This window comes from Bubalus kerabau, chromosome 1 (assembly GCF_029407905.1).
Source record: "Bubalus kerabau isolate K-KA32 ecotype Philippines breed swamp buffalo chromosome 1, PCC_UOA_SB_1v2, whole genome shotgun sequence".
Classification (NCBI taxonomy): domain Eukaryota; kingdom Metazoa; phylum Chordata; class Mammalia; order Artiodactyla; family Bovidae; genus Bubalus; species Bubalus kerabau.
Genome location: NC_073624.1, coordinates 26,491,118 through 26,515,456, shown reverse-complemented (window position 1 = coordinate 26,515,456; position 24,339 = coordinate 26,491,118). Strand labels below are relative to the sequence as shown.

The 24,339-nt window shown below is 34.7% G+C and overlaps 1 protein-coding gene and 1 non-coding gene across 11 annotated transcripts in view; both read right to left on the bottom strand.

Annotated features, from left to right (window-relative positions):
* The window catches only part of ATF7IP (activating transcription factor 7 interacting protein), a 115,564-nt gene that overhangs the window by 9,860 nt on the left and 81,365 nt on the right, over positions 1-24,339 (bottom strand). For 8 of the 10 annotated variants that reach the window (XR_008711426.1, XM_055570752.1, XM_055570773.1 and 5 more), the window contains 8 exons: positions 23,278-23,351; positions 22,602-22,690; positions 19,859-20,497; positions 13,741-13,805; positions 5,022-5,100; positions 3,302-3,457; positions 709-891; positions 553-579 (listed from right to left, as the gene is read on the bottom strand). Coding sequence is in view for 8 of the 10 variants with exons in the window: in XM_055570752.1 (XP_055426727.1) it covers positions 553-579; positions 709-891; positions 3,302-3,457; positions 5,022-5,100; positions 13,741-13,805; positions 19,859-20,497; positions 22,602-22,690; positions 23,278-23,351 (1,312 nt within the window). In the remaining 2 variants the exon portion in view is untranslated. The remainder of the gene's footprint in view (positions 1-552; positions 580-708; positions 892-3,301; positions 3,458-5,021; positions 5,101-13,740; positions 13,806-19,858; positions 20,498-22,601; positions 22,691-23,277; positions 23,352-24,339) is intronic. The other 2 variants (XR_008711427.1, XM_055570794.1) reach the window with 1 other exon arrangement.
* LOC129642502 (U6 spliceosomal RNA) lies at positions 19,255-19,360 on the bottom strand. The gene has a single exon (XR_008709771.1). It is a non-coding gene; the product is annotated as a U6 spliceosomal RNA (small nuclear RNA).

Genomic DNA, 24,339 nt, shown 5'->3' with positions numbered 1-24,339 from the left:
ATATTTTTAGTGATACCTATAGAGATTGCAAAACCATATAGAAAAACAGAAAGTAAGGGTGATGGTTACCTCTGATGGAAAGGGAGAAGGATGCAATTAAGAGCAGGCATACACAGACTTATGGATTCTGATAAAGTTCTATTTCTTAGCCTAGTGGAGAGTTCATATGTGGTTCATTTTGCTATTTTTCTTTAAGCTTTAAATATATTCTTTATAGAAACTTGTTTGTATATTTTGCAACTGAAAACATATATATTTCATATATATATGTGTGTGTGTACACACACACACACACACACACACACACACACACAGAAATTACAAGTTACCTTAAACATTTTCCCATCTTTTATTTCTCAGCCACTTTCCATACCTTTAAGACTCTCATTGGAGGCTATCCTTTACCATTATCTCCATCTGGGCTAAGTCACAATTGATCATTCCCATTTTAATTAGGCAAGTTGTCTCTAAAGTATGGTACAGACCAACATCAAATCAAGTAGGCCATAAATAATTAAACTGAAGACAACACACAGAACACAAATTAGATACCAGTCCATTTTTTTCTGGTTAACTCTCCTAAGAAAAGAAAATGAATGAATAATAGTTTTAGTATGATATTGAACACTTTTTGTTGCATCTAACATCAATATAAGCCACTCCAACTACATGCAAAAGAACAACATAAACAGGAAAAAGGTCTCTTACTGTTTTGGGGATTGACCTGCCGAACAGCAGGAGCCTGCATAACAGTCCCTCGCAGGGGAGCCTGAGCTGGTGGTGCGGGCAGGGTTGTATAAACGACCTGGTGGTTTGCAGGAGCTCTCGGTACAGGGAGTCTTGTGGTCACCTGAGTCACTGGACGATGTGTTACATTCACGGTGGTTGGAGCTAATGAAAAGCAGAGAAATAGATTTAAGATGCAGTAAATTCTATGTTAAGTAAGCAATATTAAATAACAATTCACTTTATACAAAATCTAATTTACTATAATAGACAAGAGTCTCCTTTTGTAATCATGAAAAAGTTAAGAATGACAGGCTCAACCAAGGTTAATATTAGTACAATCCAAGTTTGAGAAGAAAAGAACACCTCAACCATGTCCAAGGCCCTTCCCACTCTAGTCTGTCTAGATAAATAAACATGTGAAGATGAAGAAAGGGTTTAGACTTTGGGGAGTATGATCCTATAGGAGTGACTTGGAAGGGTGAATTTTCCCTTCCTCAATGTTAAATTATTCTTAGCAGAGTGGAATTTTAGGCCCTCCAGGCTTTCTACTAATGGGTATAAATCCAAAAGAATAACTTGTGGTCCCATAGCTCAAAAAACTGACTGGCTATTATAACTGACAGGTTCTTCAGATAAGTCAAATCACCTCCTATTCCAAACAATAAAATACCTATTAAAATATAGGCTTCTTCGTTCTCTATCATGGCCTTGAGTGATATTAACATATATTTATCAATAATAAGTTTTAAAATGCTCACCGACAGCATGGAGTACAAATAGTGATTTTAAGGAGTTAACAATTTTTTGTTAAAACTTTCTGAATTAGAACTACATTTTACAAATGATGTGTTAGCTATATAATACAAATCAATAATCAATATACTTTCCTATGGAAAAATATGTTCTACAATAAAACAAATTTGGAGGTAAAAACTGTATACAATAAAGAGACTCCTTAGCCTTTATATATCCTAACTTTCAATGTGAGTCTTTACAAAGAAGAAGAAAGTATATAAGGAGAAATACTTAGCTCTTCATCTTTTTATTCCCCATTTTATTATCTATACTATTAACACTTCTTTCTAAATCATCTAAATTGACTGTCATTTTATTTCACTGGATAAAATTTGATGTAAGCTCAATGCTTTCCTTAATGAGAAAAGTGTTTATGTAAGCATTTCACAGATAAATTTCTTAAGCAATGGGCTATTTTGTGAAGAAGACGACCTGTCTTAATTGGCTTCCAAACAGATTAGGGGAGAAGGCAATGGCACCCCACTCCAGTACTCTTGCCTGGAAAATCCCATGGATGGAGGAGCCTGGTAGGCTGCAGTCCATGGGGTCTCTACGAGTCGGACACGACTGAGCGACTTCACTTTCACTTTTCACTTTCATGCATTGGAGAAGGAAATGGCAACCCACTTCAGTGTCCTTGCCTGGAGAATCCCAGGGACAGGGGAGCCTGGTGGGCTGCCGTCTATGGGGTCACACAGAGTCGGACACGACTGAAGTGACTTAGCAGCAAACAGATTAGGAGATACAAACTACATCTTGAAAATGTCTAATTAATAGCTTCTTGAGAGGTAGCAGGGAAAATATTAATGGTTATCTTCTGACAGTAGTGTTAGGCCAGTTAAAACAATTTCTAGTTAAGAATCACTGAAAAACTCTTATTTGATCAATTATAACATCTTGGTTATAATTAGAATGAATCATTATATTCATCCCTTCCAGAGAAACTGTATTCATTTCTGCTGTTTACACTGTCAGATGACAAAGACATATATAGTTTAACTCTTCTTTATAACCATTCTGTATCAGTGCTGCTAGTTAAAAGACTGTCTGCAAAATTAAGTTACACTGCATTCAAAAACACACTTTGTCTTCAAAATGACAATGAGGAATATGCCAATACAATTTTTTAAAAAATAAAAAATAACAATGATTATTCTTAATCTTCTAATCTTTTAAAAAAATAATTATAGCTTTTATAACTTATTACTAACATAATTAGGGTTAAAACAAGTTCATCTCAAGGGAATGTGAAGAAAAGGACAAAATATCTGCAAAAGACATTATTTGGTAAAGGACTCATCCAAAACATACAAAGAACTAGAACTCAACAGTAAGAAAATGTACAACCCAGTTAAAAAGTGGACAAAGGATCTGAACAGACACCTCACCAAAGAAGACGAACAGATGGCAAACAAGCACAGGAAAAGCTGCTCAACATAATATATCATCAGGGAGATGCAAATCAAATAACAGTGAAATTCTACTATCCCTATTAGAACGGTGAAAATCTAAAACACTAGCAATACCAAATGCTGGTGAGGATGTGGAGCAACAGTTCCTTCCTCACACTCACTGCTGGTAAAAATGCAAACTGGTACAGCCACTCTACTCTGGCAGTTTCTGCAAAACCATACTCTTCCTGTATGATCCAGTAATCATGTCCATTGGTACTTACCTAAATGACCTAATTTTCTGTCTAACCTTTCCACTCAGTTTCACAGTCATATTTCACAACAGGCAAAACTAAAGTTTTAGCTCAGTGATTCAGCAAGTTTACCTGTAGGTAGCAAGTGTATGGTTGTCTGAGATGGTCCACTTGTTGGCACTCCAGATGGTTGAAGAGGTGGTGCTGGCTGGATGGGTTGCAACGGTCGAGATAAAGCCTGAGAAGAACTCATGGTTGACACAGGGGTATGATTTACCTTTTTAGGGTCTGTTAATTAAAAGTGAAGCAATATGATTACTGATAGAAAAATATTAGATATACAAGTTTATCTTTGCCATTCAGTCACATTTTACCACTAAGAGAACAATTTCATTGTATTTTAATTAAGTGTACTTCTGCCAATGTGAAAACCAAGTCAGAACCTTAAATAATTCACTGTTGGTTCTACCATAGATTTTAAATCACGTTTAAAGAAAATATAGTTGTAATTTTTTTAAAAAAGTGAAAAGAATCCTACTTTTAACTTAATACAACAAGCTTACGGCTTTAGCAGCAGCTACTTTAATATTTGAGTGTTAATGAAGAAAATGCACATTAGATGGCAGAATTTAAGTAACACTCAATGGTGGGGCAATGGAGAGAGATTCTAAGAGGCAGGGATGCTACATAGGGAAAAGGCAAGAGTACAGATGACAAACTTTTATTTTACTTTTTAATCCAAAACCAGCCCTATCTGTGTCCTCTTACAAATAACCAGTATTTACTTTTGTGCTCTAGGAAATTTCTTTAGGATTTGTGTATTAAAAAAATAGTAAAAGCAATACAGAAAATTTGAAATGTTTAAACAGTAATCAGACAGGCATAAATTCAACCCTAACAAATGATGACATAAATCTTCCAATTTTATATCGGTTTTATACAAAAAACCTGACCTTACTGTCACATAATGAATTGTATAGCTACTTAATTTTGGTTTTCTTAAAACCAACTGAACTATCTTATTCCCTAAAACATAATTTCTTAAAATCTCTAGTATTTTTTTTAAAAATTAATGTCTTAAAGGTATAATAACATCTGATTCTACTAGATTTTTCACATGCATTATATAATTACCACCACAAAGTTTTACAGATATGTCTATGAATAAAGTCATTTTGTACAGTCAAATAAATTTGAGAAATACTCTATGAATCATTCTTGGAGATTTACATTGTAAATCAGCACAGTAAAGGTTCAGAGATATCTGTATTAAGGAAAAAAACCCATATAATTTTAACTCAGCATTTCCCAAGCATATTTAACCATGAAAGTTTTTATTTATAGAACACCTATTAACACTGTGGAAGAATAACTTGGAATATTGTTCAATGGCTAACCAATATAATTTCTAAATATTATAACTCAGAATAATACTGAGAATTCTGGGTATACATGCTTTTTAACAATATCTTGATTTAACACCTACATTAAAATATACATATACACATATGGAAAAAACGTTTAAAGTCTAAAGACCTAGATTTAATTCATACTCTAAATCTATCCTCAATTCTAAAATGGGCATTACAGGGTTATTGTAAGGATCAAGTGAAATAACAGATATAAAAAGAGAAGTATTCCATAAGTTAAATATTCTCCTAGTTGCTCTGTTTTCCTTTATGCTTTGTTAATATTCTCCCAAGATTTGATTTCTATTTTTTACTTCTAATCTTAAAAACTCTTTCTAAAAAGGACACAAACAATGCTGTCAAGATTTGTACTAAGTATAATGAGTTAAGAGAGAAAAATGGTACCAAAGCATTCCTTAATATGATTACTTATATTTAAGTACCTTGTAAAGCTCCACTCTCTTCATCATCCATTGTGAGATCAATGACACCACCTGAATCGTTGCTTGTGGCTTTTCCACTCTAAAAAACAAAATATTTGCATTTTGCTATGGGAACTCTGGTAGGCATAAGGAAAATAAAATTATACTGAGGGGAAGCAATGATAATGCACAGCCTGGTTCAATCCGGACCCCTAAATGACTTTACCTAAAGAGCATTTGTCAGATGAATGACCCAAGGATACTCAAGAGTCAAATATCTGCCACACACACACAAAAAATCTTCCACAATAAATTATTTTTTAAATTATATTGTCAATCGCATAGAGCTATGCTCTAAGTACTTTAAGTGATTAAATGTAAACATAATTCATTTCTAATATTTAAATGTTGACCAAACCTACACTAAATTATCAACATTAATTCACAAAAAGACCAAAGGCAACTTTAAAGTCAGAATTAGGTTACATAAAACAATCTATTTTTCTCCCTAAAGAATGGTATGGTATCATAGGATGTAATGTGCTATAATCAGATGACATCCAATTTGACCAAAGTCAACTCATTGTCCAAAATTATTAGAAATGTAGTTAAAAATTTTTTTAAAACTATATAATGGCAACAAAAAAAGGAAAGCAGTACAACATAGACCTAAAGAGCCAAGATCTTCAAGTCAAAAAGAATAACTGAATCTTTTAGTTCCAACACTTACGAGTTATATGAACTTATGTTAAAATGTCATTTTTTAAATTTCAAAAAATTGGATATGAAGTCTATTATAAGGATTAATACAAATATGCATTCATAAAGCTTAACACCAGGCATGACACACAGTAACCACTCAATAAATGCTAATCATAATTACTTTACGGTATATTTACAGTCATGTCAACTCCAAATGATTACGGTTTTCATCTATAATACTAAAGTTTTACAAAATTAAAGAAAAGGATATCTTGATGTTAGATATACAGGCCAAATTCAAAGACCATGATGTAACTCTAAATCTTACAATTATAAACCTTTTCTATGATAATGACTTCACAGAAAATGACTTGTTAATAAACATCACAAACCTGTAAATCCGAAACTGAAAAGTTCTTAACAAACCCTTGAAGAAAATAACAGAATCCACTTGCTACAACAGATCTATAAGATCTACTTGTCCAACTAAAGTCCACTTTTAGAATTAAATTTTAAATTCATCAAAAATTACTAGAACAACAGGCAAAGACTAGTAAAGTAGAACCCAACTAGAAATAAAAGATAGTCAATAAAAATAACTCCAAGTGGAGCCAGATGTTGAATTTAGCAGACTTCAAAGCAGCTGTTAAAAATATATTCCAAGAATTACTAGAACAAATAATCCCAAAACTTACGTAGGATCATAAAAGACCCAGAATTGCCAAAGCAATCCTGGGAGAATAGAACAAAACTGGAGGCCTAACACTCCCAACATGAACAATACAACAAAGCTATTGCAATCAAAACAACATGTGGTGTTGGCATAAAAACAGACATGGATCAGAACAGAGCACCCAGAAATAAACCCACACACCTATGGTCAACTAATCTTTGACAAAGGAGACAAGAATGATAACAATGGACAAAAGACAGTTTCTTCAGCAAGTGGTGCTGGGAAAGCTGGACAGCCACATGTCTATCAATGATGCTGAACATTCCCTCACACTATACACAAAAGTAAACTGAAAAATGGCTAAAGACTTAAATATGTAAGACATGACACCATAAAGCTCCCAGATGAGAATGTGGGCAAAACTTTCTCTGCCATAAATCACAGCAATGTTGTCTTAGGTCAGTCTTCTGAGGCAATAGAAATAAAAGCAAAAATAAACAAATGAGACCTAAAAAAACTCATAAGCTTTTGCACAGCAAAGGAAACCATAAACAAAAAGACAACCTACAGACTGGGAGGAAATACTTGCAAACAAAACAACTGACAAGGGCTTAATTTCCAAAATATATAAACAGGGTATACAAATCAATAACTAAAAAACAAATAGACCAATCAAAAAAATGGGCAGAAGGCTTAAATAGACATTTCTCCAAAGAAGATGGGCAACAGGCACATGAAATGATGCTAATACAGCTAATTACCAGAGAAATGCAAATCAAAACTACAAGGAAGTATCATCTCAAACTGGTCAGAAGGATCATCATTGAAAAGTCTACAAACAATAAGTGCTTGAGAGTATGTGGAGAAAAGGGTACCCTCCTACACTATGCAACCACTATGGAGGAAAATAAAGAGGTTCCTTAAAAAACTTAAACTAGAGTTACCACTTGATCCAAACATCTCATTGCTGGGCACAGATCCAGAGAAAACTCTTAATTCAAAAAGATACATGAACCTCAATGTTCACAGCAGCACTATTTACAATAGCCAAGACTCTTGAGAGTCCCTTGGACTGCAAGGAGATCCAATCAGTCCATTCTGAAGGAGATCAGCCCTGGGATTTCTTTGGAAGGAATGATGCTAAAGCTCAAACTCCAGTACTTTGGCCACCTCATGCGAAGAGTTGACTCACTGGAAAAGACCCTGATGCTGGGAGGGATTGGGGGCAGGAGGAGAAGGGGACGACAGAGGATGAGATGGCTGGATGGCATCACTGACTCGATGGATGTGAGTCTGAGTGAACTCTGGGAGTTGGTGATGGACAGGGAGGCCTGGCGTGCTGCGATTCATGGGGTCGCAACAAGTCGGACACGACTGAGCGACTGAACTGAACTGAAGATACGAAAGCAACCTAAATGTCTACTGACAGATAAATAGATAAAGATATCTCTCTTACACACACGGAATATTAATCAGCCATAAAAAAGAATGGACCTAAGGATTATCATGGAGAAGGCAATGGCACCCCACTCCAGTACTCTTGCCTGGAAAATCCCATGGACAGAGGAGCCTGGTGGGCTGCAGTCCATGGGGTCGCTAAGAGTCGGACAGGACTGAGCGACTTCACTTTCATGCATTGGAGAAGGAAATGGCAACCCACTCCAGTATTCTTGCCTGGAGAATCCCAGGGACAGGGAGCCTGGTGGGCTGCTGTCTATGGGGTCGCACAGTGTCGGACACGACTGAAGCGACTTAGCAGCAGCAGCAGCAAGGATTATCATACCAAGTGAAGTAAGTCAGAAAGATATATGATATCACTTATACATGGAATCTAAAATATACAAATGGATTCACTTATAAAACAGAAACAGACTCACAGACATAGAAAACAAACTAATGGTTACCAAAGGCCAAAGGCAGGGAGGGATAAATTAAGAGTCTGGGATTAGCAGATACAAACTACTATATATAAAATAGACAACAGTAAGATTCTACTATATATCTAAGGGAACTATATTCATTATCTTCTAATAACCTGTAATGAAAAAGAATATATACATATGTATAACTGAATCATTTTGCTGTACACCACAAATCTAACACAACATTGTAAATCAATTATACTTCAATTTTTTAAGAACAGACAACAGAAAAATTAAGAGCATTAAAAATCAACACAAAATTAAAGTAGGGGGAAAAGTACCCCAAAACAAAAAACAGATGATATATTTTTTAAATTATAAAACAGACCTAAATTCAACCATATCAATGACTAAACCAACTGAATGGAATGAAATTTCCTATCAATATTAGGGATTGTCAGATAAAATAAAACATCAAAAAATCAATAAATAAGTAGTTTTTTCCTCCTAGATACTCACTTTAAATACAAATACACAAACACACTGAAAAAAACTGCTGTAATTACATTAATGTTAGAGAAGATACAAAGAGTAAGTCTTATAAAGATAAAAGGGTCAATTTGTCTATTTCTTTTTATTGTTTTAATGCTCTATTATAAGGTGCCTATTTTTCAATAGTGTATAATCTATAATAGGAAGAGAAGGTCTATAATCAATGAGCTAATCTACTGAATTATGTTTTTATTTATCCTAACTTGACTGATAAAATTCATCTATTATCACATACTACAGTAGTCTCCTGTTTCTATTTTCTTAAGAAATAAAATCTGATTATTTCAATAATTATTAACAGCAAATAAAAGATAGTCATGATAGCTGGAACTATTTCTATCAGGCTCTTCAGTGTTCTACATTCATTAACAAATTTCATCTACAATAATCTGTGGCTGAGATCAGCATTAACCATATTTTATACGTAAGAAATCAAATCCAAGGTTTAGATAACTTACTCAAGCCTTACATATTAGGTAAGTTACAGCTGCCAGAGTGTCTGACTCAGCTGTTGCTGCTGCTGCTAAGTCACTTCAGTCGTGTCCAACTCTGTGTGACCCCTGAGATGGCAGCCCACCAGGCTCCCCCACCCCTGGGATTCTCCAAGAACACTGGAGTGGGTTGCCATTTCCTTCTCCAATGCATGAAAGTGAAAAGTGAAAGTGAAGTTGCTCAGTCGTGTCCGACTCTGAGCGACCCATGGACTGCAGCCTACCAGGCTCCTCTGTCCATGGGATTTTCCAGGCAAGAGTACTGGAGTGGGGTGCCACTGCCTTCTCCATGTCTGACTCTAGATCTAATTTCTATGTCACTAGGTTCATGTTTTTCTGCCATCAATTCTGAGAAAACTTATGTAATCAAGAAATATTACATGCATATATCTGCATTTATAATATTACCAAAGTTCTGAAACTGCTAAAAAACATCTTGTGTCAAATAGGTTTTAATACTAAGAATCTATTTTATTAAAAAGTTATTTAATCATGTGCCCTTCCCCCAAATGACCACTCTCATCACATGAACACTAAGAAAATTTCAAGAAAGCAAAGATATTGGCTTTGTAGGGTATTTTTTTTTTGTACTAAAACAAATAATAAGATCATATTTAAAAGGCAATAACAAAGAATATATTTGAAAAGCTAGAATAGGGTACTTCGACAACTGCAGAGAATGCCAGTACAGAAGACCTGGCTGTTCCCTCCACACACATCTCTCCAAAGGAACTTGGGAACTACCTTAAGGTTTGGTTGGCTACCAAAAATGTGGCCCTTAGAAAGCTTACATAAATTATTGATAATTTTCTTATGTCCCTTAAACATCTTAAACAATGAATTGTGTCATACTGGCTTATCAAGGTTGATCTGCACAAACACCAAGACTGATGATGCACATCTGGTTTCACTGTTAGGAGTCCTGCATTTTGACTGCCATAGCTGGTTACACAGAAAGAAGCAGCTGTCCAATCAGCTCAGGCCGTGATACTCAGTCAGGCTTACCTGGGCAGAGACTTTTGTCACTTGTTACTTAAGGTAGTAACCAGAGAGAAAGCCCCTCCTGTGCAGTGCTGGTTAGGGAAGAACATGGAAGCCTCAGCCTGACCGCACTTGATCCCACTTGATGCTTATTTTTTTTCCCTGCTGGTTTGGTTCTCTGTTTTTTGCTGTGATAAACCATAACCATGAGTATAACCAACCTATCACAGGTTTTATGAGTCCTTCTAGCAAATCAGCAAAATTGAGGTGGATCTCAAGTCCCTCCAAACAGTAATATAAAACTACAGATGCAGCACAAAATGATTTCTACACTGTCTTACAACATATGAAGGTAGTTTCAATAAATAATGTTTTACCACATAAAATATATTAGTAATGTACTACATGAAATGAGATCTATGAATAAAATATGTCATAACAATTATATGGAATATGCTAATAAATACTTATTTGGAAGACATTAGAGAAATCTTCATTCAAGGACTACAAAAAGAGAACATTTTATATCTTTAATTATTTTCTCATTAGGTATGAACAACAATCATTTCCATACATGCCATCTAGATTCCTTCTAAATTATGATAGTCTTAGAAGTGTTCAGAAGTACAACTAAGACAGACTTGGCATAGGAAAAAGAAGTTATCTGAGTGGTTAGAAAGCTAAGAGTGTAAAGAATCATAGGCTACCTATTTCACACCAGATTCTATTTGCTACCAAGTAACATACAGGGTCGGAGAAGGCAATGGCACCCCACTCCAGTACTCTTGCTTGGAAAATCCCATGGCCGGAGGAGCCTGGTGGGCTGCAGTCCATGGGGTCGCTAAGAGTCAGACACGACTGAGCGACTTCACTTTCACTTTTCACTTTCATGCATTGGAGAAGGAAATGGCAACCCACTCCAGTGTTCTTGCCTGGAGAATCCCAGGGACGGGGGAGCCTGGTGAGCTGCCGTCTATGGGGTCGCACAGAGTCGGACACGACTGAAGTGACTTAGCAGCAGCAGCAGCAGCAGCAACATACAGGGTAAAAAGCTAACAGCAATTTCTTAACATATGTTTTAAAACAACTGTAGTGTTACATTATCAAAGTATTTTTGCACAACAAAACTTTTATCTATAACCCAAAAAGCCAATAAAGCATCAATTTATAACTAGCAGCCCATATATATTTCCATAATAATTTCTTATTATATAATAAAACTTGCATATTACATTTACTATTTAAATCCATAACTGGAACTCATTCAAACCTTTGATCAGGTGTGACTTTAACAGATTAGCTGCCTAGTCATGCTTCTTGTGTTTTTTATACAACGGTAGTGAATTACTGTTCCTGTAAGCCAAATAAAATATTCATTGAGAGACTTTCCTGGTGGTCCAGTGGCTAAGACTCCACGCTCCTAGGCACCCAGGGGGCCTAGGTTTAATCCCTGGTTAGGGAAGTTAAAATCCCACATGCCACAACTAAGACCTGGTACAGCCAAATAAATTCATTAAATAAATAAGAAGAATTTTTTAAAAAATATTTTTTGAGAACTTAGAATTTGGTTGTATAGTCTCTTTGCTAATCTGATGCAGACACTTCAGGTGTCTTTTGGATCTACTAGAACAAGTTGCTTCATCAAAATAAAAGTTATAGAATACAATGTAAACTAAAATAGTTAGGATTCTAAAACTTGTGAAGTGGTAATACATGTCTTAGAATTTCTAGAACATAATAAGTAGCTGAGTGTGACTAAATTTTATATTATTTTGTTTTTTTTTTAATTTAAAAAGAATATTTTTAAGTAAAGAATTTTAAAAGTATGGGCAAACTTTTATATCAATTTTAATTTCACTGAAATGTTTACAATATTACATATACTTTATTTCAGCAATCTAATATAACTTTAAAAATTTTTTTATTTTATACTGGAGTATAGCCAATTAACAATGTGATGCCAGTTTCAGGTGGACAGCAAAGGGATTTAGCCATACATATACATGTACCATTCTCCCCCAATTCCTCTCCCATCCAGGCTGTCATATAACATTGGAGTATAACTTTTTGCAATGATGAAAATGTTCCATATCCTTGTTTTCCAATATGGTAGTTACTATCTATGTGTGGCTTTTGAGCCTTGAAATGGGCCTACTGTGATAGAGGAAGTAAATTTTTTATTTAAGGCTAAATTAAATCCATTTTCATTTAAATAGCCTACATGCGATTAGTGGCTACCACATTAGACAGCACAACTCTAGAAGAATCACCATTTATAACAAGATGAAAACACAGCCATTACAGTGTACATCTTCCTCTCCTAAAACATTACCTAGTATGTCCAAACAAACAAGAAAAAAATTACTGAGAGAAATGAGGATGTTTGTAATTTCTTTCTTTAGCTTTGGTTTTACTTTATAAAGTAAAGCTAGACTTCCTATGTTACATAAAAGTCACTGAATATATCGATGTTTCCTATACTACAATGCCTCCCAAAAAAGTACTCCATATACTTTTAATTAAAAACACAGCTACAAGACATCCTTAGAAACAATCAAAACTTTGACCTTTAATATCATATAAAAAGCCTGCTAAAATTTGTAAGAAATAAAATATTTCTAATAGCTTTAGTTTGAGCTATACAGCATGGGGCGTGCTGCGATTCATGGGGTCGCAAAGAGTGGGACACGACTGAGCGACTGATCTGATCTGATCTGATCTGATCTATCTATCTTTAGTCAAAAATCCATCATTTTAATAAAGATGAATAGTCAAAATTAAAGATCACTATGTTCTTGTTTTAAAATTCACATCATTTATTCATGCCTGACTTATTCAAGATTTTTTCTCTCACTAGGAAAATATATGAGTTTCCAGGTATGACTAAGAGGAAGGGAAGAAATTAGACCATCAAACATGCAATGACTTCCCTATGAATCTATTATACCTAAAGCAATGTAGAAGAAGAATCGTGATGAACTTTATTAATACAGGAAAAATGGAGTTACTCCACTCCTGGGTGACTTAAATTTAACATGAAAAAGTACCAAGACTGGCAAAATGCTAATAAGCCAGAAAAACCAAAATTTTCTTTCCATAAAACTATTTCTGATCAGCTCAGAACAACCTAAAATGGTGTCTCTGTGTGTGCTGGCTATGGCAGGACAGAGGATGGGGAGGCGTGGGGAGAGATAAACCAGGGAGACCTTCTTAAACAGATGGGCCAGGAAGCAATTACATGTGGAGACTAAAACTTCACACTGTATGAAAGAAAATAACCAGACTGTCCGTTATATACAATCCAATATCACTAAGAGAATTACTAATCAAAAAAATTCAATTCTTGTCAAACAACACAGAGAAGCTGTTTGAAAAATTTTGGACAGTTGTAAAAAACAAACTTGGAATAATTTTCATTTTATCAATGAATATCAACAGAAATCCATCTTTTCGTTTTCAAACAGTAGGAAACATCTTACCTGTGATGTGCTATCGGCTGCTTTCTTATTAACAGAAGCATCTACTGTTTTGTTTGTCTGGTTTTCTAAGGAGTCAAAAAACAAAACAAAACTCAGAGCTATTTTTAAAGGAACCTACAAAATGTGAAAGGATAGGCTTCTTTATGTACAACAATTCACGTTAATTTTCTCCAATAGTTTTTTGTCTGTCAACATGTTACATATGTAAATTACTCTCTCAGAGACCACTGCCACAAATCTTTCAGAAGGACAAATTGATACTAGAAATCCAAACATTTCATATACCCATTAAACAGAAATTTTAACTCTAACCAAAGGAATATTGCAGGGAAGCAATTTAAGATGTGTATAACCTAAATGCTATAACACAAAAAGTTAAATAAAATATAATCCTTCCCTACTACATACCTCTGGAGATAAAAACTTAGTAACATGCCAAAAATGTAATAAATTCACTAGAAAAATAAAGTGATCCTGATGAAACATACATGCATAATCTCAATAGCTCAATCACAGATGATTTTCCTTTATTCATTTTTCAATACACTTGTATTGAGTATGTACACACACACAAACATACATATGAATTTTGCATGTATAGAACTACAACTATATAGTTGTATAAAAGATAGCTGAATGAAAAAACAGCACAGAAAATAAAGTATGTTTTTCTGCCTCAATTTCTAAAAGGTATTAAGTTTTGTCAAATGTCTTGAGCATCTACTGAGGTGATTAATCAGTTTTTTCTCTTTGGTAATGTGGTCAATTACATTAATAGGAGTTTTCTAATGCTGAAACATCCTTATCCACACTTTCTGTCAAAAAGACTTTAGTCAAAATATGGCACTCCTTTCATTTGTAAATCTTCATAACATACATACAAAGTAAATCATTTATCAATACATTTAAAAAGAAAAAACCAGATATGATAGATACAATTATTTCTACCTATACATTAAAAAAAATGAGGATAAATATCTACCTGTTAAAAAGAGGGTTTTACAGGCTAGGTTAAGTAAAAGGGGCCCTTCCAATTTCTGCCTACCCTATCTGAATTATCTTAGTTCTTTGCATAGCAAGAAAATATACATATATACACATACATATATGTACATATTCCTGTGTGTGTATATATAACCTAAGGAATCTCCCAGGTATATTTAAGATGTATGTAACTTTAAAAAGACATATACATATCTTTAATATCTTAAAATTACTTCATTTATAATGAATCAGCTTCATTTCTGGACTGCAAAGTTCTTGAAATACTACTTAATAAAAAAATTTTTTTTAATTAGTACTTCTTAAAAATACTACTTAATAAAAAAAAAAATTAATTCCAGGTTACTGACATGCAGAGTATTAACACACACTCAAGACATTGCCAAAACATAAGTAATTTACTACCAGTTTTAAAAAATATATATACAGCGTTAGAATACATTCATTTTGATTTAAAACACATTTTTCAAGTGAAAATAAAAGGTACATCAAGAAGCAAAGCAGGTGAGGGAGTTTCACTTTTATTTTCTGTTGATTGGTTGGTTGGCTGGTTTAGTTCTAAGTCATGTCGGACTCTTGCAACCCAAGGGCTGTAGCCCGCCAGACTCCTCTGTACATGGAATTTTCTGTGGAATTATCCTCATACAATTATTCTCAAGATTCAGGAAAAATTTAAACTGATTAATGAAATGTTTTATTTCTACACACACACACAAATACTAATAAATATGAGAGTTTTCTTATCCAGCATGATTCTCTCTTTGACTTAATTGTCTCGGGACACAAAGGTAATTATTCATAAAGCTGTAATAATACTCTTTATCCTAGATTTTCCATTAACTTCTCCTACCCTTTTATTAGATTGTTGTCTTGATTCTCAATGTAACATTTTATAGTTTCAATGTATCTTTTGTTTTCTTTTACTACTTCAGATGAATTTTGAAAGTTAAAAGTTACGAATCAATCTATCAAGCAATAAAATTGGCAGGATATAAAGTCAAAAATTGTACAACAAACTCTTTCTATCATATAAGAAACATCTCTGTCTCTTTATTCTTAAAAGACACTGTCACTTTTAACCAACACTGAATTTTTACCAGCATCAAAAAACGGATGCACATATGTGCACAGGACATCATGAGCATCACAGAGCGGATGTGCATTACATGCATGTGATTTTTACAGGCGTGCGTTAGTGGTGTACCTTGGTAGGTGCTGGATAACTGAATGAAAATAAACGGAGTGCAAAAACTTTTAAGTCATTTTTACAACTCTCTCTCTCATCTAGAGCATTCCCAAGTGCCTGTAACTCCATTTTCGCCCCTCCTGTAGTCAGTGTTTGTGGATGTCACACTCCTTCCTCTCTGTAAAAATCCTTTAAAACTCTACTTCCCACCATCTTGCCATTCACTCCATTCTCGTACCTTCCCAGAGCTCCCATATTCTCTCACAGAAACCTGAATATATTTACACTCATCACATTTATAATTATTTAACATTAAGTTCCCTATTTGACTATGAGCTTAGTTAGAATAGGGACTATTTTGTACATTTCTGTGTGTCTGCATGATTTTAGAACAAAACAGGCATTCAATGTTTTATGAATGAATGCATGCATGCTAAGTCACTTCAGTCGTGTCTGACTCTGTGCGACTCTATGGACAGCAGCCCACCAGGCTCCACAGGACTCTCCAGGCAAGAATACTAGAGTGGGTAGCCATTTCCTTCTCCTATGAATGAATGAGATAAACTATAATTTGGTCTCTAAATTTCCAAGTAATCCTTAGGACAACTTTTATTTTACACTTTATAAAAAATATTGACTTACTCTATGAAGATATATGTATATAAATATATACAAATGCATGCTGTCTAGTTATACATTATGTAGACAACATATTAAAAAGCAGAGACATTACTCTGCCAACAAAGGTCCATCTAGTAAAGGCTATGGTTTTTCCAGTGGTCATGTATGGATGTAAGAGCTGGACTATAAAGAAAGCTGAGCACTGAAGAATTGATGCTTTTGAACTGTGGTGTTGGAGAAGACTCTGGAGAGTCCCTTGGACTGCAAGGAGATCCAACCAGTCCATCCTAAAGGAGATCAGTCCTGGGTGTTTGTTGGAAGGATTGATGTTGAAGCTGAAACTCCAATACTTTGGCCACCTGATGTGAAGAGCTCACTCACTGGAAAAGACCCTGATGCTGGGAAAGATTGAGAGCAGGAGGAGAAGGGGATGACAGAGGATAAGATGGTTGGATCGCATCATCGACTCGATGGACATGGGTTTGGGTGGACTCTGGGAGTTGGTGATGAACAGGGAGGCCTGGCATGCTGCAGTTCATGGGGTCGCAAAGAGTCGGACACAACTGAGTGACTGAACTGAACTGAACTGAAATAAAACTTACATAAGCATAGTTTCCAAAAAGTTTTAATTAAATAACTAATTAATTCATCACTTTATGGATGTATTAAAGTTTGGCTTCAACCTTCATATTCAGCCAAATTTTGCTATTTGACCTCAGCTTAGGTTTTTGCAAGCCTCAATAGCTAAATGCTTACTTTCATGCCACTTATGGCATCCTTAAAATTATGCATAATCAGAGAATATATCATCTCATAGGACCTCCTTCTAATTAACATGGTAAACAAAGCCAAGCTTATCATTAATATTTTTGGTTAATATCTAATAATTTATTTCAAATATATGTAAGCATTCCAAATAGAACTCAAAATGAAGATCTCCATAATATAATTTTTATATTAAAGTATATATGTTAAATATATATATGTTAAAATATAGTTTTAAGTATAAATATAAATGTATTATCACAAAAATAATAATTACTAAAATTATTAATTTTATATAAAAAAATTAAAGACAGTCAAGAAATTAAACAAAACAGACTGACATTACAACTAATAAAGTGTATTAAGCTAGATAATTTTGGGAAAAACACACCTTTTGGGTCAACAAATGTTCATACAATGTTAACAGGATAATGAAATTAAATTATAATTCTGATGTGTGTGTGTATGCTCAGTCAGGTCCAGTTGTTTGCAACCCTATGGACTGCAGCCCACCAGGCCTCTCTGTCCATGTGATTCTCCTAGCAAGAATACTGGAGTGGGTTGCCATTTCCTCCTCTAGGGGATTTTTCTGACCCTGGGATCAAACCTCCGTTTCCTGCGTTGCCTGCACTGACAGGTGGATACTTTACCAATGAGCCACCTGGGAAACTCATAATTCTGCTACTGTATAAGTATTTAGGGAACTTGCAATCATAACATTAGACAGAGTAATCTCTCAAGTTATTTACTTCTTTTCAGGCTATGGTCTTTCAGGGAAAGTTCTATATTTAAGAATTTACCTTATCTTGTAACCATGATTTAAAAACAATGTCAACTAAGCTCAAAATTTCAAAAGAAAAACTCCAAAATCACAGAAAAGAAGGTCCATGATAATCATCTTCCACCCAACATGGTAAAAAACAGTAATGACTGGAAGAAATGTAACCCACCCCCTCAAAAATCTTGCTCATTCACTGAACTCAATTAAAAAAAGGCATCTAAGGAATGTTGTGACAGCAGATACTGCTAATAAATATCATTACTGTACCATGCAAATATTTAATTTTAAATACTAATAATAACTGTATTTTAAATTTCAGATCCCAGATGTTAATTGTATGAGGGTGATATTCAACTTCATTCCAGTATGAATTTTTATCTACCATTCATTTACTCTTAGTAACTCTATGAAACTCTATTTTATGAGAATATATACTCAGAAGACAAGTACTCTACTGAAGATCACATAAGAAATTAGAAAAACAAGCCCTGTATATCTCACCTGTAAAAAGTAATTTTGTACTTTATAATTTTTTCTTATATTTCAAGTTCAACTATATCAAAAGGACAGCTACTACAACAATTTCACTATATACATGATGCCCAGGTACTCTTTCCTGTCTTTCCAAAAGTAGTGGGGATAAATATAAAATCAGAAATGAAGAATAAGCAAGTTCAAGAATGTATATATAATCTATGCTTTCTAAGAACAAGGAAGACAGAGTTCTACAGATTTTAAATTAGGAACAATCAAGTTCTCCTTCTTGTAATACTACAAAGTATATATAAATATATAAACATAATCATGTAAAATATGCCATATGGGAAAATATATAAGAGAAAACAAGAAGCAAGGAAACGTTCTGCAGTAAATTAAAGAGGGAAGACCTAGTATAAAACCATTCAAATTTGGAAGATAGGAGTGAAGAATGCACAAAGGATTTTCCCAAATGGGATAATGGGCAGGGGCTTCCCTAGTGTCTCAGATGGTAAAGAATCTGCCTTCAATGCAGGAGACTGAAGTTTAATCCCTGGGTTGGGAAGATCCCCTGGAGAAAGGAATGGCAACCCACTCCACTATTTTTTTTTAAATTCATTTATTTTTTAATTGAAGGATAATTGCTTTACAGAATTTTGTTGGTTTCTGCCAAACATGAACAAAAAATACGGAACACTTCACAAATTTGCGTGTCATCCTTGTGCAGGGTCATACTAATCTTCTCTGTATCATTCTAATTTTAGTATATGTGCTGCCCAAGTGAGTACCACTCCAGTATTCTTACCTGGAGAAGTCCATGGACAGAAGAACCTGGCAGGCTACAGTCCATGGGGTCACAAAGAGTTGGACATGACTGAGCGACTAACCCTTTCACTAGAGAAGATGTGTGGTTGTTATTTTCCTCTTATTAGCATATATTATGTCACTTAGATACTTTAAAACATACTGTTTTCTGTATATTCAGATATATCTGCAAAATGTATTATGAAAGTAATTCACAATGCTTGCTACAAAGCCAAAATTAAAAATTTGCCCAGGTTAGGAAAACTAGTAAAAGATGAATTACAAATGGTAACTTCTGTCAAAATAAACTCTCAGATCTCACTTTAACATCATTCCTCTTGGGTAACTAAAATAGACTCGGTGAAATTCTATTCACTCTGTCTTCTAATAATGTTTGTCAACTACATACACACACAAATTCAATTATCTACAGACTATTAACAAGCTTGCATTTCTATTATTAAATCTACTTGTTGACTTACCAATTCTTGTGGTGGTAGTGCTGCTCTGTTCTGCAGGAGATGAAGTACTAAAAGCAGAAATTGGAATTTTCATCTGTATAGGACCTCGATTATTTGACGGACTATAGAGTCCTGATGGGCCTACTGTAGGTAAAGAAGTCCTGGTGGCTTGTACAATAGAGTGTGCTGTTGGAACAGCCTGTACAGCAAGTGTTGTTCCTAACGGTGCAGCACTGGCAGGAGAATTCCTTTGAATACTAGGACTGGGCACAGAAGGAACATTGTTTGGTTTCGTGGGGTTTGGCAAAGATGGCAAAGACACTGGATTTTTGGTAAGACCACTCACTGTAGGTGGGCTTTGTACAGAAATGAATTCAACGTTGCCTGATGGTTGATTGGTCACTAAAGTCCCTGGATGGCTCTGGAGGAGCTGAGGCTGGGAGGATACAGCAACAGGTACATGTAAAATCACTGGTAAAGACTGTAAAGAGATTGTAGGTTGGGGATTTCCACTAGGCACCTGAGTAGAAGCAACTACTGTAGCTGTGTTAGGTGCAGGAAGAACTGACGTGGCTGTCAGAGAACCTGAAGTCACTGGAGGCTGCAATTTAGGTTGACTACTGACAACCGTTGGAGGAGTGACAAGATTGGTTGAAGATACTATAAAAAAAAAGAGAGAAGTTTCAGTTTAAATAGCTATCTTTATCAGCTAAAATAATATAATACAAAGTTGATGTACTGCAATATATAGTCTCTGATATCTTTTAATCTGATTTAAATTCTTGAATTCTTAGATTATTTGCAGAATCATTTCTGCATCTACATTTGGTACATGATGAAAATAGCACGTTTTATCATTAAGATGGAGGACTGCTATTTCTGTATCAAGAGTCTCTGAAAATTAGCATACTTACTTCAGAGTAACTAGCGGGAAATACAACTATAAAACAGTTGAAAACTAGGCAAAATTGTAAAGACAATTTTGAAAGTACATTAAGAATGCCTTAGAACACTGGCAATATATAAACTCAAACAGAATATCTAGAAAGAGTATCATAAATTCATAATAGGTGAACTTAGTGATGGTATTTTATGATATGGATAAAGTGAAACCTGTACCTGTGGATCCAATTTTACTGAACTCCCTGGGAGAAGAACTAGTGAGGAGAGGCTACTACCTCTATTAACATTCTACTAACATTATGTGATATGGAAAATAACATAGGGAAGATGGGAGAAGAATTAAGGAGCTGACAACAAAGAGCAGAGTAAATCAAAATGTTGGTTGCTGGAGTTTTATAGTCTTTTTAGTTCAGCCATTTGTGTATCTTCTCATTTGAGCAGGTTTAATAAAAATCAATGACTAAGTCTCCTTCTTACTGATTTGTAAAGTCTTTCCAAAATCACAGGCACACATAAAGCATTACTGCTGCATACCAAATAAGGCTGGCTGGCTCAAGGATGAGTGCTCGGACGACTGGCTGAGCTGTAAGCTGAGCTCACAGCCCATTTGATGGAATACCACTTTTACTTGAAAGACTGACTTATAAACATACTATGGTTATTCACACTTGGGTATCTGGCAAATTTTTTCTTGAAAATAAACCAAATAAGGTAGAGACTTCAAAGAAAACAACCAACAGTATCGACTGGCAATAGTAAAATCTGAGTTTTAAAAAAAAACTTAGAACTCGGGAAAATACATCTACCTGCCACCCTGAGAGCATGGTTAGCTTCCCAAATCTTTAAAGGCTCTTCTGAGAATAACGATAACAAAGTAAATAAATACAATTAAAAAAATTATTAATGAAATGTACCCGTGTTTGGAAGACTTAGAAAACTTGGCGAATATTTTCCAAGTGATCAATGAATGATATTAGTAAAAGACCCATCCAAGTACGAGAGAGAGAAACGAATTTAGTGAAAAATTTACAAACGTTTATTGGTGTGATTTCTGATTTCACTTTGCAACTAACCTTTAAGAAACCATTACTTGCTGTGTCAAAGAATAATACCCACATTCTCTCTAGGCCTTTTCCAACTACATATTTGTATGAGGCTGAATTTTCTTCACATAATTCAACTAAAACAACAAACTGCAACAGATTGAATACAGACACAGATATAAGAATCCAGGTGTGTTTGGCCATTTTAATGTTTTAAGTGAAGTATAAAAGAGACATAAAAATTTAATATAATAATACTCTTTTTGCTAATTTTTTAAATTTTGGTTAAGAGCTACTTTTCACTAAAACTTGCGACTTATGGTATGTAATTCTGTTGTTTAATTGCTAAATCATGCCCAACTCTTCTGTGACCAAATGGGCTGTAGCCCACCAGGCTCCTCTGTCCATGGGATTTCCCAGGCAAGAATACTGGACTGTATACTGATACAAAATATAGGTTTGCAATTATTTTTAAGTGAATTAATAAACATTAAAAGATTATATGTTTTAATTTCTACCATAGTAAATATCAATTATATACTCACATAAACAAAACTCTGTAGATTCTTAATAATTTTTAAGATTATACAGGGATGTCAACACCCAAAAATTTGAGAATCACTACAGCAGAAATCTGAATTTCTGTATTTTTATGCACATCCGTGATCCTACTTTTTAAACAAAATTTTGCTCTTAGCACTCAATTTTACATAACTGTGTTCAGTTTCTTAGTCCATTTCAAGCTCAAAAGTGTGTAAGAAAAGAGAAAAAAAGCCTTCAATTCCTAACAAAATGTATTTCAGTGTTAAGAATATTACCTGTATTCACAGGGGTTTGAAAAGATGGCGGTGCACTCTCACTTATATTTCTTTTGGACTCCAACATCTGTCTCACCGTGTTTGTATTTCTATGAAATAGATACACACACAATGGTCACTGGCCATGCCGTTCTAGGGGATATCTACTTATGCATACAGAAAGCAGTGGCTCATAGGAAGAAAGGGTAGCTAGACTTGGATATTAATTTAAAGCACTAAACTGGGAGTGAATGCAGTGAAGCAAAGCTGGTACGAAAACACTGGAATGTTGGGGTATAGGGCGTCAGGGGAAGAGTCTTCCTTTTATATTCTATGTTCTTAATACTTTAACCTGAAAACCAAATATGGGTCCGAATATCTGCAACACATTAGTTTTTATCAACTCTGACCAAAGAATTTCTCAAATACTTAAGGTAATACTATTTAGCACAAGTGGTTAAAGAAATCTGCAATGACAAAAGAAAGCCTTATAAAAAAACTAGCAAAATCAATATCCATAGGAGAACAATTAACAGCAAAGCAAAAAGAAGCAAATATACTTAATTCAGTATACCAAACACTTATCTCTACAAAAATATATAGCATCACATTCTAAGATCTTTCTGCACAATAAGGAAAATCAGAACCTTGTTCTCTTAATGAAAAACTCGATAAACAGCCTGTTTACAATTCTCACCTGTAGGGCACACTGTTATTGCTGATGACATCAACTACAGACTTTCCTGGTGATACAGGTGGGTTTGGTGGGTTCTGGGGAGAAAAATACCAAGGTAAAATAAAGCCCAATTCACAAGGAATCTTTCAGTCCTCTAAGTGCTTTGTTAATATGTTATCTGTTATTTCTATGCTGCTGCTAAGTCGCTTCAGTCGTGTCCGACTCTGTGCAACCCCAGAGATGGCAGCCCACCAGGCTCTCCCATCCCTGGGATTCTCCAGGCAAGAACACTGGAGTGGGTTGCCATTTCCTTCTCCAATGCATGAAAGTGGAAAGTGAAAGTGAAGTTGCTCAGTGGTGTCCGACTCTTAGCAACCCCATGGACTGCAGTCTACCAGGCCCCTCCATCCATGGGATTTTCCAGGTAAGAGTACTGGAGTTGGTTGCCAGTGCCTTCTCCCAGCTTATTATCTAAGAATGGTTATAAATACTGTTACCTCATAAGACCCCTTTAGAAATGGCAGAATTGACTGCTTTACTGTGGAAATAGGGCATTTGATGACCAAAACGTGTAAATTAATCATCACTATCCTACGAAACAAGACTTAGAAACTTATGTTTCTTGCCACTTACTTACAAATCTGTTGCAAATTTTAAGTCTTTTTGTAGGTGTAAAATAAAAGGATTAGGGAATTAATGGTATTAGATCGGGAGTCTGTGAACTTTATGAAGGGCCAGATTGTAAATATTTTAGGCTTTGCAGCTACTCAGCTCTGCCACTGTAGCACAGAAATTAGCCATAGATGATATGTAAGTGAATAATCATGGTTGTGTTTGAATAAAATTTTATGTATGGACACTGAAATATGAATTTCAAGTTATTTTTATAGTACAGGAGAAAATCTTTCTAAGAAAAAAAAAAACCTTGGCATTGGCACATATTAAAGTGCTGACACAAATTAGTCTATTGTCACAACTACTTATTGTATGAAAAGTGAATAATTCCTAGACCTCAGTTTTTTATGAGTAAATAAATAATGTAAAAATAGTTTATATGCTAAAAGTGTTCAGTAAGCATTAACA